At 40.1% G+C, this 19707-nt stretch overlaps 1 protein-coding gene across 1 annotated transcript in view; it reads left to right on the top strand.

Annotated features, from left to right (window-relative positions):
* usp43a (ubiquitin specific peptidase 43a) overlaps positions 1-19707 on the top strand; it is a gene marked incomplete at its 5' end in the record, with an annotated part of 84853 nt that overhangs the window by 34155 nt on the left and 30991 nt on the right. The window contains 3 exons of the mRNA XM_080030103.1: positions 7312-7404; positions 9530-9665; positions 11985-12129. Coding sequence (XP_079886229.1) covers positions 7312-7404; positions 9530-9665; positions 11985-12129 — 374 coding nt within the window. The remainder of the gene's footprint in view (positions 1-7311; positions 7405-9529; positions 9666-11984; positions 12130-19707) is intronic.

The following is a 19707-nucleotide window of genomic DNA, read 5'->3' as shown; positions in this document are numbered from 1 at the left end:
AAACACTATCTTCCGCTGATGTTAACCCACCCGAAAATCACCTGTGACACCCAGGCGTGCGCACGTGTGTATGTGTGCACGTTCATTCATATGCACAACGTTGGCTGGCTGGAGAAGATATCATAGAGGATTTGATTGTTTCGGGAATTGGCTCCACCTCACGTTAATGCACTGTGTCCTGCAGATTCACCCTAAACATCAGACGTGTGTGTGTGTGTGTGTGTGTGTGTCTTTCTGGCAAATATGTCTGTTGAGGAGAAGCTTCAGCCCAAAGTTTGGATAAGAAAACAAATGAACCATTTGTTAATTTGGGCAGTGAGCTCAAATTGATATTTGGTTTAAAATACTATTAACAACTAAACATTTTAACATGCATCTGTACACTCCAGATGCATTGACTGTGTTCCAGATTTCTTCCTAAAAAATATGTAACTTCTCAGTTTTTAGTGTTGTTTCGATGGACATGCTGTTTCTTGAAACTGATCTTGCTATAACTATTAATGATCAATTAAAGAAAAAGGAAGCCTTCTGCAGTCCCGTCCCCATCCAGTGGTTTGGATGAAGACACCCCAACCTAGATATCATAATCCATGTGTTCATGATATACTGTTTATTCAATGCTGGTTTAGATTTTTCAACCGTACTTCCAGAAACACTAGCCTCCAAACTTGATTCAGTCATGTTATCAGTTATACGTCTCTATCTGCATTGCACACAGGAGTGATGCATTAGTTGAGTGATATAGAGTGAATATATGAGATTGAAAGGAAGAGAGATACTGCAGAGAGATGGAGAGTGAGTATGTGTCTGGACCGATTGACGTCTTTGAATCCGTCCAGTTGTTCAGAAAAGTTTTCGTATTGTCAAATCAACCAGTTTGAATCCAGTCTTCTGACCCTGTTACCAACTGGAAAAGTTCAGTCATGTATGTCCAGGTAACTTCTGTTAGTTATTACATGTGATCCATTTATCACCCAGTTATTTGGTTAGTTGACTTTAAACCAGATAGAGGAGACTAATGTTTATGAGGGTGATGTTGAGACCAGATACGCGACAATATTGTTTGTCTCCAAATGTAATGGCGAGGGAGAGTTTTATCTTAGGGAACGGGAAAAGTGAGGTGTGTGTGTGTGTGTGTGTGTGTGTGTGTGTGTGTGTGTGTGTGTGTGTGTGTGTGTGTGTGTGTGTGTGTGTGTGTGTGTGTGTGTGTGTGTGTGTGTGTGTGAGTGTGAGTGAGAGAGAGAGTCTTGACAGCCCCTTTTAGCTGAGTTAATTTCCCCTGACAGGGAGTCTCAACTGGTATTCTCGTACAGAGAGAGATACAGGGGGCCGTCCATCCCACAGCCAGTGACACATGACTGAATGAGTGACTGACGGGATGACAGAAGAAAATTAACTCTGTGAGCCGTATCTCTTTCAGTCCCTGGAGGAGCACTGAACTATAGACAACTATGACAAACAGTATAATGGAGCTCTTCATCTGCTGCAGTTCTTTGCCTTTTGACAGCATTTAAAGCAACACTATTTTTAAGACTTAGGGTGTATTCACACTGGGAAAGTCCGCTAGTGCACTTGCTTTGGTCCAGACCAAATAGAGTTTTGATTTTTTTTGTTTGGTGTGGTCCACTTTCATATTGCCCCTTTTGCAAGTGAACCAGCATTACGAAGCAAAACCACACGTGATCTGAGGTCATTCATTCATTGGACAGACATTCTGGGGTGGAGAGAAACAGGAAGCACGAAGTTTAAACTGCGAAATATATATCATTGATATAATATGGGGTTAAAAATAATAAAAGGGCCTACATCTAACCTATAAATAAAGAGGAAAAACATCAAATTATTGTTGTTTCATATGGTCATAATGTGTAGCCTTATGTCAATGCCACGTTATGTGGCTTGTAGCCTACGATGTGAAACATCATTTTTACTGTATTTTTGGTGCTGGATGCGCGTCACGCGAGAAGAATAGGCTCAAGCTGACACTCAGCTGATTAAGCTGTGTATCAGCTGGGTCGGCGCAGTTCAGCTCCAAACTGACACGGGGATAGTATTGACGGTCCCGTACATGGGAAGCAAAATAAAAACACACACTTCTTGCGCAGCGTGAACCTGTTGGCACTGTGCGAGAGACGCTCCCCTCTCCTTCATCTGATCGCTGAACACATTCAGCATTTATATTGTTCTGGGCTCCCGGTCAAACCACAACTAATCTTCCTAATAATGGTGACAACAACACTTTCCCATAATGTGAAGCTGACGGCTATTTATTAAAAAAGAAAGAAAAGGCACAGTGCCTCCTGCATTTGGGTCGGATCGAGTCCGAACAAATTCACACCACAAACGAACTGCAGCAGAGTGCGTTTGGAAACGCATCGAGACTACCTCTTCAGCTGGGTCTCGGAGCGTTTGTTTGGTCCGCACCCGAGTGCGATTGCTGTATTCACACCTGCCTGAAAGATGCGCACCGAAGGCAGAAGTGCATCTGAGTTCGTTTCAACCGAACTAAACACGGCATGTGTGAATACACCCTTAGTGTCATCAGTCCCAGGCCAAAGGATTCCTTTTTCATCAAATACGTCTCGCATGTTCGGATGCTAGTATGCTACATGTTCTTAATTGTGTTCTTTTATAAAAAATCTAAGTCACCTCATTTCCTGGTTTTTGACATGTTGAGATTAAATGTAATTTATAACAAAAATGGCTGCATTCCAATTAGGGTGTGCAAATCCAGGTAGGCTACTTGTAATAGGTATGCTTGTTCACTGCACAGCTTAATGGAATAGAGCCGTCAATGGCTTTAGTCGCACGTTTTCCCACTATTGCACGTTAACATGTCTGCCGTGAAAAAAGTTATAGTATTCATTAATTTACTCCATGCTAAACCACATGCACACTCACTCATTCTGTCTATTACAAACAGATGATTATAATGTTTATGGTGCTGGTGTAGGCTATTTGGGTTGGAGGGGGAGAAATTGAATTTATTTATTTGTGAAAGGAAAATTGATTTTGTTCATAGAGTGCCTGTAACATTATATTTCTTCCAAGAATCCAATGCGTCATAACTTGAGTCAATTAATAATTGATCAAAACGTGTAAAACATAGTTATGATGTGTACTTGTGCAGCAAATGCAAGACAAGCCTGTGGCTGAATCATAAATGTGCAGTGGTGCGTTGCCCCATAACAGTCCAGCCAGGTGTTATAAATATGTTTTGCACACAACACTTGATCATTTATCATTTACAGAAGGCCTGGGGAGAGAAGGTGTGTGTGTGGGGGGTAGTAAGTAAAAAACATATGTTTTTTTTTTTACTTACCAAAGCATCAGTGCATCTGGCCCTGCTGTTTACACAGGTTCTGTCTGCTTTGCTTCTTCCGGCTGTAATAATAATTCTCAGTGGTATGAGAATATGCATTTTTTGGCAATAGCAATAGAAACCAGATTAAAGCTTAATAATATTCTTGACCTTTGTTTTTTCAGACTGAATTGTGGAAAGTATTGGTAACTATAGATGTGTCTTCAACAGTTCTCCAACAGCAGCTAACAAACAACTGATTAAATGAATACATTTAAATTATGCTGAAAACAACTCAATTGTCTTTTGTACCAAATGTTTTTGAGTTTAAATGCCTGCAACAAACTCTGTTTAGTTGTTATGTGCTTGTGTCTCCGCCTGAGTTCGGGCCTCATCCATCACTGTCGGCAGACACAGTCACACCTTAAATAAGGTTGAGACTGCACTGACAAAACAATCAGGTTTCTTTGAAAGGAACTTCTTGGTTTGTTTGCTGCTGATGAATTATTTTGGATGAAATAAAAACAGGAACAGAGGAAATCAGACTTGGCCAAACATGTTCTTTCACTTGGCAGTATATATGTCTTTCTGTTTGTTTATGTTATTGAAAGTTCAGACTACATCTGTTTATGTTATGTGTGAAAAGTCTGCAAATTATATATAGCTCTATCTTTGTGTGCTTTATTATGTGAATCACACACCCAGTACAATCCCAATTCCTTAGCCCATCAAATCTCACATGGACAAAAATGTACACATCAACTGCTACACATGACTTACACAGTTATTTACGCCCTCAGTAGTTATAAGTGTGTCAGTTAGTTTAAACCAGAGGTAATTTACAACACTTCACTCTTCTCACTGGAGGAAATGCACTGATATGAGTGTAAGAGTTGTGTGTTTAGGTTAGAATACTTTTTGTGTGTTGTTGTAGGATGTCAACTAACTTCAATATCTATCTAACTCTGAAATTCTGACAACATCAGCTCATCCCTGACACCATAATAGACAGATCGTATAACTTTTCTACCGTTTCATGTCATATACCAAAGTCCTGACCTATTTTGAGCTGAATGCATTGCATCATCCACATCACCTACACACCATCCCCTGTATTGTGCTGCAAAGTGCAAAAGCTTCTCAATTTGGAATAACAGTATGAAAAATGCTGGAAAATGGAAACGTGGTACTGCATAGTGTTTTAGAGATGGTGCAGGTGGACTGTTATTTATTTAGCGGTGAGCAGAACGGAGGGATGCTGAGCAGCTCAACTTTCTGTCTGATAAACAGGAGCAGCTGCTGCTGTGCGTGTGCGTGTTTTGTGGGTGTAATTTGTGCAGCTCCGGGTATTTGGTCTAAACTAAAAGATGGTGGTCTTTTGGTTTAACACCTGAACGTCATGCAACACAGTTCAGCCCTCGCTACTCTATCCCAAAACCCATACACACCTATCAGCAGGAATATTGATCTCATGCATTGCACCAAATTGTTTACACTGTCAGGTTAGCAACAAGCTTTTTTAAGTGATGCTGTGTGTGTTTTTATTTACACGGATGTGCCTGCATGCACGTGTGAATGTCAGTGTCAGTAGGTTCAGAGTTTAAAGTGTGTGTGCGTGTGCGTACGTGCAGCCTGTCAGTCTGTTTTACTTTGTAGGAACTGGCATCATTAGCGAGGCTGCTACGGCATGCTGGTTACATCACTGACAGAAAGGAAATGAGGAGCTGGAAAAACTGTTGTATTTCCAGCATATTTGTGCATCTGACAAGTTTGTAACAAACTTGGATAAAACTCAACTGGCAGGAGTGATGGTGAGACACTGGGAGATGAAACAAGCATCTGACAGCACACACGCACGCACACACACACACACACACACACACACACACACACACACACACACACACACACACACACACACACACACACACACACACACACACACACACACAAAGTCACATTGAACAAAACTGTTTGTGATAAGAGAGCGTAATGCAGCAACATGGCAAGAAATTTCCTTTAAGTATGAAATTGAATGAATAAATGGAAAGGAAATGTCATCAACATATAGTAGGTATCAAGAAACTCCTTTGAAATGTTTGCTGCAACACAGAAGAAAAAATTAAAATGCATTATAATCCCTTGCTTTTTCAAATGTAAACTACTGTATTTAACTACTACAAATATAACATAAAAGATGAAAGCTAAAGCAGTAGCTTCAAGCTTGGTTAGAGCTCATTATTCTATAAAGAATAGATAACCCTCTGATGGAGACAAATGTGTGACTCAGCCATGTTTGTCAGGTTGCCTCAAAGAAATGGTTTGCATAGAAGATGTAATGGCTTGAATCGGCACAATACTATTGTGTAAATGAGTAGGCTACACGCAAGGCAACACAGCCACTGATTTACATTAAATGATCCTGCGTGCATAAAAGGATTATGTTTCTGCACAACGAGATGATGATTATGTGGCACGAGGACAAAGTGAGCATAGCGCTTTCAGCCGATTGCCATATGGAAACGTTAGATTATAGTCAGGTTTAGGGAAGGACAGCAGGTTATTTGAGGCTAGCTGGTTCGTAAAGATAGAAGAAGAAAAAGCATTACTCGCACACCTGGAAACCTGCACCCCTGGGAACTATGTGGATTTGTAGTTGAGCTGAGCTGAGCTGAATTGCATTGTGTTTGCTTATCCATCCCCTCACTGTCTTTGTGTCAGACTGTTTGTTTCCATCACACAATCCTGGCAGTGAAGACATATTCAGGACCCCTTCACCAGCATACAGATATTGATATGATTAACCCAATAACACTTAACACAGTTTGTATAGCAACAAGTGAGCTTATTAGTCTAGCCTTTTTGCTCATATTTTTACATCTTAGAATAATAGTTCTTATTTGTTTAACTTCCTTGCCAAAAATTTGAGATGATCGATACCACTCTTATGTTTGTGTATTACATATGAAGCTACAGTAGTAGCCAATGAAGTTTATCTTAGCATAAATAATCGAATCAGCTAACTTGGCTCTGTCCAAAAGATAGAAAAAATCCTCCTACCAGCACCTCTAAAGCTGAACAAAAAGGTAACATAAACTATTTTTTAATCCATAAAAGTGAAAGGAAGATCATTATGAGGTCACTGAGATCATCGCCTACTGTCTGTCTTTGAGTAAACTATTTTAGGCTGCACATCTTTGCTGATACCAGCCTAGGTTGGGATCATCTTTTTTTCTCCACCAGCTGTGCTTTCCAGTTCCTCCGAGCCCTGCACTCTGCTGTCTTCCTCTTCATCTCTGTCTCTTTGCACTTCACTTCTGTGTCATCTGCCTTTCTATATGCCGCGCTTCATTTTAGTCTAGTCACCCTTTGTTCCTTTAGGCGTAACCATTAATGTGTAGTATCCTTCCTCTCTCTGCCTTTAAATATCCCCTCCACCTTTCCTCTCCTCTTTCTTCTCTCCCCACAGTACTCCTCTCTACTTTCTTCGTTTTCTTTTCTTTCTAGTACATCTCCCCTTTTCTCCATCTCAGCATGTTCTTCATGGGTTCAGTTTACCACAATATCGCACCTCCTTAACTTTCCCTTTCTCTAACAGCCGATAGAAACCAGATGGCCTGTGTTAATGCTCACTATTCACCACTGTCCTCATGGAATATTCTCATTAAACCACCATAGAGGTTTTAACTGTGTGCAGCATAAAAGACAGACAATTTGGACTGCACATTTACTCCATATACCCCGAAGGTAGGGAAATGGCATGTAGGGATGGTGCTATCTGTTTATCCATCTGTCAAACACTTTGGTTGAAGTCATCTCAAGCAAAAAGAGCTTTCTTCTCTAATGGCCGTTTTTCGATGTAAGCTTTGTGACTGCAATGAGTTTATGTGAAAATATCTGTCTGTCTGTCTGTCTGTCTGTCTGTCTGTCTGTCTTTCAATTAAATATTTTGTCATATATAGCTAAAATGATTAATCTTGCTCTCTCTGTCTCTTTCTGTCTGTCTGCAGGTCTTCACTGACGTGCCCTCATTGCCTTAAACAGAGCAACACATTCGACCCATTTCTATGTATCTCCCTGCCTATTCCCCTACGACAAACCAGGTGATGTATAACACACAAGTTGTAGAGTCAAAAGTGCATTTATTAGAACAGCATCAAATACAATAGAATCAATGCGCCAACACGTGTTTTTCTGCTTTGCAACACTATATTAAGGTAATAACTTTTCCACACTCCGGTTTATTGTGTTTAACTCCGGTAGCAGAGCATGCAGACGTTTTTAGAAGCTTTTCCTAGGGGCGGGAAAGTTTATGCTGGACATATGTATGTACGTATGTACACATTTGAACAGCGTTTGGCCCTGGTCATATCAAAGTCCCTGAGCAAACACTCTGTTGTTTCCATTTTCAAGCATACCAGAAGCTGAATGTCAGCAAGGTCAGCCCGACTTTGACATATGAAGAAAGAGAGAGAGAGGTGGAGGGAATGCAAAATACTTTTATTTTATTTTGACAGCAAAGATGCAAATATTTATACTTTAGGCATCAATAATCAGCTAACCATGATCTACCAACACAGGAGATTTTAATTGTTTTGCCTGAATAGACCTGACCTCAGGACTGTGTGGGCGTGTAGGATGGACTGTAATTGATTGACATATTCCTGAGTCCTCTACTAGCTTTGTTGATCCTTATGGGGCAGAAGAAATGACACATTGATCAATTATATTGGGTTCCTTTGACTTGAAGTTATTTCCCATAAAGCTCCGATGTATACTAGATAACCATAACATATTGTCTTTTCCTTGTGTCCAGTCATGCGTAGAACATGCTAAAAAGAGGAAATAACAACCAAAAACAATAATCGGTTATTTTATCAATTAAATTCCTTTCACATTATTTCACTACATTCCGTAGTTTGCTGAATCCTCTTATCTTCAATATCTTTCATCCACCACCTCAACACCCCATGAGAAAATACCTGAGAAGTGTACTTTTTTTGTAATATAGTACTGTTACTGATTTCAAAACATGCAGGATGTTACATCTGTAAAGAATTTGAGCATGATCCTGGCTCTAACATGATTTTATAAGATCTTTTTTTTTTTTTTTAAATCTGAAGAGCACCGTGCAATCTCGGTGCTTGAAATGGGAACACATGACAGACTGTTATATAGAAGAGACTATCAGTAGGATTAAAAAACCCTGCTTGTTAAGATGACATCTCTATTTCCGGTCCCTCTCGAGTATCAGCGCGCACACACACCTCTCATCCAGTTACATTTGACATCTCGGTGTCTCCTCCGGGAGCATCTACGAGCGTAAATAAAACAGCGGTTCAGATCCTCCGCCGTCTGCCCTGTCAGCCACCCTGCTGCTAACACATTACTCACCTGAATAATGCATGATGGGAAACAGGAAGTGGAGGTGTCAGCGAATACAGCGCCGCCGTCCCAAATGAGAAGGCGGTGACCTATAGTCTCTCTCCGCTCTTTCCTTTCTTCATACTTCTGTTACTTACTACTTGTGTTAAACTTGAATGCTTAGTTACAGATCCAATCCTCTTATTTATTACAACACCCCAGTCCCCACCATCCCTTTCCCATTTTCATCCCTTTATCCCATGGTGTTCCAATTCCCATGAATCAGACATGTTCTAGAACACAGCAGCTTCACGTGGGACCTTCACCAATGTGCTAGCTTTGCTTGTCATGTCCAGGCATGCAGAAATGTTCACACACACACAAGAGTCAGAAAAATGTCAAGGCAACTTCTGAAAATATTCATTTCCCTTCATATATTAAGTCTGACACAGACAAGCCTAGTATTTTGTGCTCATGAAATTAGATTTTGTACCGCAGAATTGTCAGAGGAAATATTTTCCCCAAACTTATTACAGCCCAACAGTGCATTGAATGTTCTGTTTCGCTGTTTAAGCAACTGAAATACATCAAGACTTTGGTTTTGATAGGGGTGCTTTTCTAGACGGTACATGCGCAACACCTGATATGTGTGTTTGTGTCTGTATACAAATATGTAACTAACTCAGTATGCCAGGCTGTGTTTGGACGCTGTGATAATGTAAACATGCTAAATCAGAATTGCAAAACTACTTGGCAATTCTTTGCTCTTCCAAATCCCTCCCTCCCTCCCTTCCTCCCTGATACAAATGCACACCTCCCCACTGTCTCACCCTCCCTCCATCTCCCCTTCTGTCTGCCTCACAGGCCGATGTGTGTGACGCTGGTGTTCAGTACCAAGGGTCAGAGGTACCTTCGGGTGGGACTGGCTGTGCCTCTCATTGGTTCCCTGTCCCGCCTGAGAGCCATGGTGGCAGAGGAGGGTAATATCTCACCTGACCAGGTACACACACACACACACACACACACACACACACACACACACACACACACACACACACACACTTGTTTCACTTATTGTGTAACTTAAGTGACAAAGTTCAGTGTTTATTACCTCAAACCAGTAAATTCGAAAGCGAAATGGAAGGAGAATCCACCCAAAGGGACTGCTGTCTGTCGATTACTGTGCCAAGTAAAGCAGGTTAAAGTGCAACCAGGAAGTACGTTGTGGGACATACCTTTTCTTAGTAAATGTTTATAATGGACAGTTTGGCTAATCCATTATTTTAACACACTTTGTTTTCGCTTTCAAACAAGAAATTGTGAAATTGTTAAGAACCTGTATGCTTGTAGGATTCCACCTTTGCACTCTTGTGGTAAGTGGTGGCACCAGCGCTAAAATATGAAAAAAAATATTCTTGAATCACAAGAATAATGGACGATACATTTTTTTTTACTTATTAAATCGTACATTCATTGCTAAAAATGTCTCAAGATAAATGGTAAATGTTCCACAGGCATGACTATATCAATCTTCCACCTGCCATAACACAGATTATGAATACTGCTACATTTATCTAAACCTGTGTTCACAGCTCTAGAATACTAGCAAATGTTCCATGCAATGAAAATAACTCTTTTTGTGGTTTATAAGTGCACTGTTCCATTATCTATTGTTAGAGAGCAAATTTGCCTGTTTGACAAAATGCAAGTACTCACAAAATCTATTCTGAACTATCCCAATTTTTTGGCCACCAGCGTTTGGGCGTAATAATGCTTTTAGTTGATAGAGGTGAGATGAGTAATGTTTTTGTGTCAGTGTGGACCTGTCCAATTTAACAGACCATCATGGAGTAGTTATAGAAACATGTTGGAAATGAAAGCTTTTATCATTCTAAGTGCAATGGAAGTTCCCTGTTGAATTTTTCTGCTAACTGGCAAAAGATTCACTTCCGTTTATGCGGTTTCATCATGAGGAAATTCATTCCAGATAACTGAGGGATATTTTCTTGTTAATTAAGCTGTTGCATTTCCTACACAGCCATGGTCTACCTACACAGGTGCTTTCACTGACTTGGCTGATAGAATACCTTGTCCTCAGAACTGTGTGTGTGTGGGTGGGATACTTTGTTTAAAGCTCCCATATTATACACTTTTCGGTACTATTATACACCATATTATATGGTCTTAGCATAATATGTGACCTTTAATTAACATCCCCCACAGTCTTCTGTTAGTTTTCTGCATTTAGGAAACACTTTGTATCGCTTATATTGGATCGGCTTTTAATTCCCACTGGCATACACTAAAAATCAAATCTTCCTCTATTTCAAAAAAGGCTACACAAAAAAATCATTGCTGCAAACAAAGTACAAAAGAATATTGACAATTTGCGTCGGAATCTGTCGTCATTTTAGAACGCTGTGGAACAGATGCTCATTATCTGTATCCATATTTCCAACCCCCTGCAGTTTCTTTGAAGTATATTTGATTTGAATATGATAAAACGTGTGTGTACGTGTATTTGTTTGTGTGTCCCGAGCCTTTTTGTAAACTAATTCAATAATTCTCCTTCCTCCTTTTCATCACTTCTCTCTTTTTGCTAATATGTATTAATAGTGAGTTTTGAGTTTTACAGACAAGTTGTCCTGACATACAAAACAATAACAGACTGTTCAAATCATCACCTATTATGAGTGTGTCAGCTAAACACATGGTTTGGTCTGTAATAGTGAGAGCTATTTAATCGCAGTTTGGATGTGTGATTGTAAGAGCCATTTATCCTTTTCTTTGTTTACTTTCATCGTTTGTTAATGCACAACTTTCTACAGTGATAATACTTAATAGACATCAATTACTCACAAGCACAAAATATTCCGCGTGAATCATGACTTTACTTACTTTACATTTTTCAGTTCCACTCTCAGGGCTCTGAAGATACTGACTTAAAGATTAAAATAGTACACAAACAATTCTGTTGGATTTAAATAGAAAGTTTTCCTTAATATCATTCCTTTTGCATATGTTCATGCATTCAATTTCTATCATGATGTGTTTCAGATGTTGAGTCGCCGTCTGATTGTGAGCTTGTTTGAGTTATATTTTTTATCAAAACAATTTTCAAGCTATGATTATACATATGATTCATTTCTAGAGATGTTTAGCAGCAACCTTTTGGGGATTACTTTGATTTCTGTGAGCTCTTTACAAACATTTTAATTTCTTTTGGAAATTGCCTGCCTATTATCTAAGAGAGTCAGTTATGGTGCCATTGTGGAATTGGATTTAAAAACACAAAGTTCACACAGTGTTTCTCCCTCAGGTCATCCTATCAGAGCTGTACTCCACGGGGTTCCGCCGGTCCTTTTGGGATGACGATGACCTCACAGCGATCGCCGATAGCGATGTAGTCTACGCCTTTCAGGCTCCTCCCATGTACAGCCGCGGAGGCTCCACCCCGCACTCAGGTAACCACGGTAACAGGATGTCCATCACAAACACTGACGACACTGACTTCCCTACATTCATTCAGCCTCCGACTGTCCCCTTGGTTTCACCTTCATTCATGTTGATTCATAGCCTGGCATTCCCAGACCTGCCACTAGGCGCTGGCAAATTAAATTTGCTGCGCGTGTTGGTCTGGAGACGCTCCGTTGAAGCTTATCAAGACTACCAGAAATCTGGTATAACGTTTCAATTGGTTCTATCTAATATGGGCGCGCCAGAGCCCTTTATATGGTGCTCTGGGGAGGACGTAACCGGATGACGACAGTGACGTGCATGCGACGTCGAAGCTGTGATAGTAAACATCAAAGATGGCTGCGGATATGTTGTGTGAGTTTGAGACTGCTTTGGCCTCGACCCTTAACGAATTGGAAGACGGGACTCATAGCTTTCACTAGCAAGTAAGTGGAATGTTCTGTTTTGCCGACCGACAACGGCAAACGTTTAATTGAACAGTTTAACAGCTGTTCGCTAAACGAACGGGGCTTACGTCACTTGTGCGTCGCTCTGATTGGTTGTAGTGCTATCCAACTGCGTGCAGTGGCATTTGAAATGCACGAGTAGGAGCCGCCCCTAGAGTTGGAAATTACTATTGATCGTCGCCAGACCCTCTATCGTTCAAGATATCAGGGTCAGGATTTCCAGGCTAGTTGATTCACACTCGTTCTTTCTGAACTTTCAGCAAGCCCTTGTGTGTTTCATTATGGGTATTACACTTGTTCTTCACATGCAGACATTTTACCTTGCTTATAGAGGCTTAGACTCTGCAATGTGCTCTGTTATTCATCTTTTTATTCGGTTTCTTTGTGCAAGATATCATCCAAACAAATTGAATAAATTGTCGCGTTAGAATGCCAGCATGGTGCATGACATCATCCTGAACAAAAAAAGATTAAACAAATTCCCACCTGGATTAACTCCAACAACTCATTTTTTTGTTCTCTAAAACTCTGAGAAGTCATCATGTTGGAACTGTTTTCATCCAAAGATACCCCCACGTGTCAGAGCTGAAATAAGTATTTATTTTTTTAAATGTTCTCCAGCTTTTGCTCCCCAATCCTCTTTTATTTTGTTCATGAGGTAAACGATTAACATCCACAGAAGCGTCTGTCTCAGAGAGAGACAGCAATGAGTCAACCTTGCGTCATCACCGTCCTTACAAAACTCTTTTTTTTGTTAATGGAACACTCTGCCAAATGCGCTATTGACAAAAGAATGACGTACATATAATGACACACAACACACACACATGCTCTGCTTATTAAACTGGTTGACTTTGCCACACTTGCAATTTACGCTGTAGCACTTCTTGTATGTTGGCATCTATTATTTTTTTTCTCACTGCATGCTGAATACAATTTAGTCATATTCACTGATGCATCATACACAATGATATGGCTTAATATAGATATATACTGTATACTGTTTGTATACAATATACATCCCTGTTGGTAGATGACATTTGAGCTGTGTGGTTAAACATCAATCTGTGGCAAGATGTTTCTTTACTATGGCAGCTGGTGAGAAGACACTTTTCTATTGATGGCCTCACTTCTGTTCTTCAGCTGAAGGAAAACAGGGCAGAGTTGATATCTCTTAAAGATCTCCTATTATACTACTTTTCTGGTCTTAATTTCTTGTTAAAAACTGCTATAGAGCAACCTGACACGAATCACATCACAAAAAAACATGTACATTTTCGGGAAACTCTTCCTCTCATCTGAGCGAGCATAGCAGTCTCTCACCACACTTGGCTTTGTGCTTCTCCATCAGCTAGTATGGTTAAACATGACTATAAATCATTATAGCAACGTTTATAGGTCATAAAAGTCAAAAAGTATCATAGGTCCTCTTTAACCCTAATGCTCTTGTCACTTGTGCTTAACAGAGACCTATGTTTGAAGGCACAGAGCAATGAATTTTAGTTTTAAGAGCTCATAATTATTTTTATATATTAAATGTGCCAGAATTAGCCAGAAGGCTATTTTGCATCCGATGTCCCTGGACTGGTGGTAAGAGGTCACCCTGAAAAGATAAAAAGGTTCAGCTTAAAACAAACAGAATAAATTAAAAGATGATTATACTAATGTTAATAAACAAAACAACAGTTTGTCAAGATCAGCACAAGCACGTACATACACACTAGAAGACGAGGCACTTCATGGTGGATTGTGTTACCCCTGAAGAAGATCAACATCAATATTTCACATGTGTGCTCTCTAAGTGCTCATAAAAAATTAAGAATCACTTTCTCAACAGGAGGCTTTTCTATTGTCACTTCACACAGTAAAAGAGTGACAGCACTGAAACAGAGAGCAGACACACACATAGTGAGCTTTCACTCAGTCACACACAGACACTTGTGCTAACACAATCATGCATGAGCAAAAGCACGCGCACACACACACACACACACACACACACACACACACACAGTCTAAAGTCAAGTAGGTAATGAATCCATTAGGATTACACTAGAGAGTCTCATAAATAAATGTCTCTCAAGAGGAAACAGAACACACACACACACACACAGTCACAGAGAGAAATGCGCTGGTAATAAATCACACTTAAGTCCTCTCTGGGAAATGTGACTTCCATTGTTGTGAGCAATCTGATGTAAATGATGAATGGGCCTTACCCTGGAATAATTCATAAGATTACAGCAGACCAGACTCCATGATATTATAACTTTGTTCAATGGGGTTCATGTCATGTTTCATAAAGTGTGGCTCGTGAATTTACCGAAGCTATTACTTCTTGTGGTATTCTGGAGATAAAAGATTATGCATGGCGGCATTTTCTGCATTTATTTAGTTGTTTGAAACAGCATATAGACAATGTAACACAGGGAACGTTTTGGTAACGTAATGCCTTTGTTTTATTTTTTTGCAAAATGATTTTGATTTGATTGTTCAGTTTTCAGTGTATATTCTATCTATTTGTGCAATCTGTCATGAATCCAGGTTTGACAGCTCCTCTACCTTTCTAAGTTAATCAAAACTTGTCAAACCTAAAACTCCAGCCACCAGTGTGTGAGCAAAAAGAAGCCATGTTTGTTTGAAGCAGTCAACGTATTGCGATGTTAACCAAGGTGATGTAAGGCCATAGTTACTTTTGAGGCATAATGAAGTGGTTTCACTTTGCTGATTCAGTGTAGTCACTCTAGGCCCTCTGTAGAACTACAATGCCTCTTAGAGTGTTGGTAGATTACAGATTAATTGTTGTGGGAGAAAGTGCCCTGTAGGGGGAATTTTGATTTTAACACTACAGACACTTTTTGGATGGAGTGATTGCATACACAGCCAAGGTATTTTACACAAGCCAAAATCAATGTTATGTATTTTGAGGAGTAGTGTTTTGTACAGAGGCCTCTTCCTCAGCCTGAACAGCCCCTCAGATGCATTATTGGTTATGTCCATCATGGAGCCTGTTTTGCAACATTCGTGAAAGAAATTAAAGCCCACTTCATGCTTTAACAGATTTACTGTATGGAAAGCGAATTTACAAGACAGATACCTGATGAGATTTCAGTTTGGTCTTACTAAAATAAATAAGCCATTTGCTTGTATTTAAAAAAGAAATGTCAAAGTCAAAGACACGTGTGTGGACTAAATGAAGCAATGCCATTATTGGACTATTGTTGATTTGTGACCTGGTCAATCCGTGTATCTTCCGTGTCACATCGAGTCTCCGACCCATAGACTCTGACCGCGTCTATCCCCTTCTGGTGTAAACCCCGTCTACCAATAGCAGTGTCTGCAGTGGAAACACAAGCCAGATCTAGTAAGGTAACGGTACCGTGCAGAACCTAACTGTGTTTCTCAGTGGACTCGAGGCGTGATCTAAACAGCCACAGAATATATAGATTATATAAAACAAATATAAAATGTCACTTCTTTTTTGGTGTTATGATTTCAAAACGGATATAGATACAAACAGAACAAAAGATACACATATTCTGTTCTCCTCTTGAATGACATTTCATATTTCCCTCTACAACCTGTTATAAAATGCCCACACCAACCCAATAGTTTAGATTCTCACACTAAACCCTATATTTTAAACCTTTTGTTACGCAAGAGGAAGTCATGGGATAAATAAAGTTAGTAGGGACTTGGGAGGACCAGAATTATATGTAATAGATTTTAAGGCAATCAAACCAATAGTTTATTAAAAGCCACAAATGTCAACCTGCTCATAGCACTATAAAGGACAAGTCAGGGGATCACCATGCAGAAATCATTCTTTGGTGACCATGAGTGCCAAACTATGTAATAGTCTTTGATGTATTGAAGTCTGGACCAGAGTGGCTAAATAATGATGATCATCTCTGTAGCCACTTCACTAGCAAATATATAAAAATGAAACATGTCAAATACTTAAAAGTGCACCTTTGTAGCTGGTGGTCAAATAGGAGTCAGATTTATGTCAGGTTAAACTCGTTCACCAGAGTAGGAATTTAGAAATTTGAGGAGTGTTTCCAAGCGCTTTGAAGTCAGTAGTACTATGACATTCATATTTGGCTCTTTGAAAAGGAATTATTCAAGTGGCCTCCATTTGCTCCTGATTCCTGGCTTTTGTGTTTGTCTCCTTTTACATCACTTTTCTGGTAAAAGAAATATGGTAATAGAAGGGTAGAGTAGGGACAGTTGAGCTTTGTGATACACCCACATAGGGTGTTTTACGTGGGTGCATGGGGAGAGCGATATTGACCAATGAATAATAAGTAGTCAATAAATGAATAACTATTACCAGAAAAAGTGTGAACCCCAACATCTAGTAAAGGAGCCGTCGTGCTTTTCTCGGCAGATTCGCTCGAAAGCCTTTTAGTGTTGCTGGGAATTCTATGTCGTGCTGCTGTGTAGTGTGTCGGAGTGGGGCTTCTCCTACTTCAACAGTAACCGTTCTTGGGGATATTGAATAGGCACCACTTGCAGGTACAATAATGAGGTTTTGCATTTAGAGGTAATGGTCTCGTGATGGAAAACTTTGAAAAATCAATTAGGTCCAAGGCGCCACAATAGCATCCCATTTCACCCTCAACAATTCGGGCAATTTGCACATAAATAGAGCGATAAAGCTTGGTAATGCTGCACAAAGAAAAAGACTTGTACTGCTGAATAGAAGCTCAGGGAAGCTTAGCGGGCAAACTTTCCGTGATGTTCACTCGGTGCTCTTGAAATTAAAAAAGTAAAGACCAGGCTCAGCCACGTGTCTCCTGGATAATGGAGAAGTCAATCTAGATTTGAGCAAAGTTGGAGCAAAGATTGTGTGAGTCTCTTTTGTCTGCACAGAGAAAGGCAATTTGACCAAGAGAGAGAGAGAGAGAGTGTCAGGGTTTCAGGGAAACGACAGACAAGAACCCAATTGCAGGACACAGGAAACAGTTCAGATTCAAAAATAGATTTTAATGAAGTGGATGACAAACCAGGTAGTAAGACAGCATGGCAAACAAGTCCAGTTGGGGCAGGCAAAAGGGAAAGTCCAAAGACAGGTCGAAACACAAACAGGCAAGCAGGATCAGAACACAGGATGAAATCTGAATGCTGGAAAGCTGGGTGAACACACTAGGACAATCTGGCAAGTGACTGAGGGAAATGGACTGGTATATAAACTGAGGGGCTGATTAGCAGATGGGGAGCAGGTGAGTAAGGGCAAGCCAGGTGAATGCAATTAACAGGGAGTGCAGAGCAGGAGGGAGTGGCCGGGTCTGAAATGACATGAGAGTTAGAAAGGAAACCAGGAAAACAGACATGAAAACAAACTAAATACTGGCTGAAGTTGTGACAGAGAGAGAGAGAATGTCTGTGTGTGTTGTTTTTATGTAACTGTAAAAAAATCAATGTATGTGTTTAGCATAATAGATGAATACCTTAAAAATACAAGCAATGTATTTCTTCTGTTAAAATTTGGTTTAAAGTAATCAGCAGCATATTAATGTTTTCTGCATACTGCCATGTTTGCTCATAAAGTTCTACTTGAATCCAGTCATACTGTGACGAAGACACACATGCAACTTTAACCCCACGCAGTTCCATTTAGGCAGTTACAGCCTGAAGCAAACTCTAGATAGAAAAATTGAAATCTTCCAGGCACATTCACAGGGGACCTATGCCCCTCCAGGGGGAGCCATTATTTAAAAGAACCCGCAGAGAATAAAGTTAGAAATACATTTTGTGCTGTGATCATCCTGACTGCCTTTGGAACTTGCTCTGGGAATCATCTGGGAAATAACAGTTACACTCAGCTCAACTGGCATATAACAGCACAAATGGTTCATAAATCCCTGTGCCAATGCCAGCTTCCTTTGCTGACGGGCCACAAAGCAACACATCTTAACCGTGTTCAAGTGAACCAGTCTGCTAAGTCTTCTAAAAAGTCTGTTTCATATGTGCAGTGTAAGATTTTATTCTCAATTACATGGCTCATAATACAGCACGTTAATCATTTGTATCTTTATTTACACATATAAACAGCTATCATTTGGCTTTAGTATGGCAACATAAAGGACTAACATTTGAGACAGGATGTTACTGAGCACAAAATCCTGTGTGAAATTTCAATGATTGCAACTTGCTTTATATTATTAACATGAAGACACAGCCGGCTTGCTTAATGTGCCTACTGTACCGTGCTTTCTTATACAAAACGGGATGGCAAAAAGAAGAGAGCACTGGGAAAATGAACTGGGTTTAGTACTATAGTGGTATAGTGGAAGTTCACAGTATGAGGAAAGAGGAGTGAAAGACAACGGCATCAGGTGTATTTAGTTTCTCCCCTGCCAACTCCCTAATCTGTCATTTCGTTGTTGGCAGAAAGCTCATGTGCTTTTCTGTCAACAGGGGCATTTTTGGTCAGATGGTTATTTGCTGCCAGCGTCTCTGATTTATCCAGGGCTAAGCCCATCATGACCCCATGGGGTATTTTTAGTCAGGTGTGTGTGGATTGCACCAACAGGGGTCACACATTTGGTCAAGTCCAGTCGGCATGCAGCCAAAATCCTCTTTTGAGTTTAATTTCCGCCTCCACAACTCATTCACTATGTTTACACCGAAGAGCTTCATTGTCTCCTGTGCAGCAGCGAAATATGATTATGTACTCTAAATGTGTGTCTGTGTCTGTGCATGCGTGCGTGTGTGCGTGTGATTCAATTCCTGCAGAGTAATGGCACCATCAAGAGCACAGTTCTAACTGATGCAGAAAAATATCGACCGTTTGTTAACAAGAGAACACTGCAGGAATTTAAATGTTTTAAACACTGTCATCCTAAAAAAAAATTCTAATTCAAACAGCCCTGAGTTATAGTAAACCAACAACTGGGGCCTCGGTTAGTAGATACTTCCCCGCGCACTTTTGACAAGAATAAAGTTCTCATTAAGTGTGGAGGTAAGGGCTGAGTCGATTGCCAGACGGGAGAAGGAAGTATAAGATAATACAAATGGATGAAAGGAAGGACGGTTAGAAAAGCGAGTGTAGAGAGAGAGAGAGAGAGAGCCAGAGGAGGTGCAGCTATCTTCTTCTGCACTAAGCTGTTTTAA

The sequence above is a fragment of the Ammodytes marinus genome (genome assembly GCF_949987685.1).
Source record: "Ammodytes marinus genome assembly, chromosome: 6".
In the NCBI taxonomy this organism is placed as follows: Eukaryota; Metazoa; Chordata; class Actinopteri; order Uranoscopiformes; family Ammodytidae; genus Ammodytes; species Ammodytes marinus.
Note: the sequence above shows the minus strand (reverse complement) of the source record. Positions and strands in the feature narration are given on the sequence as shown.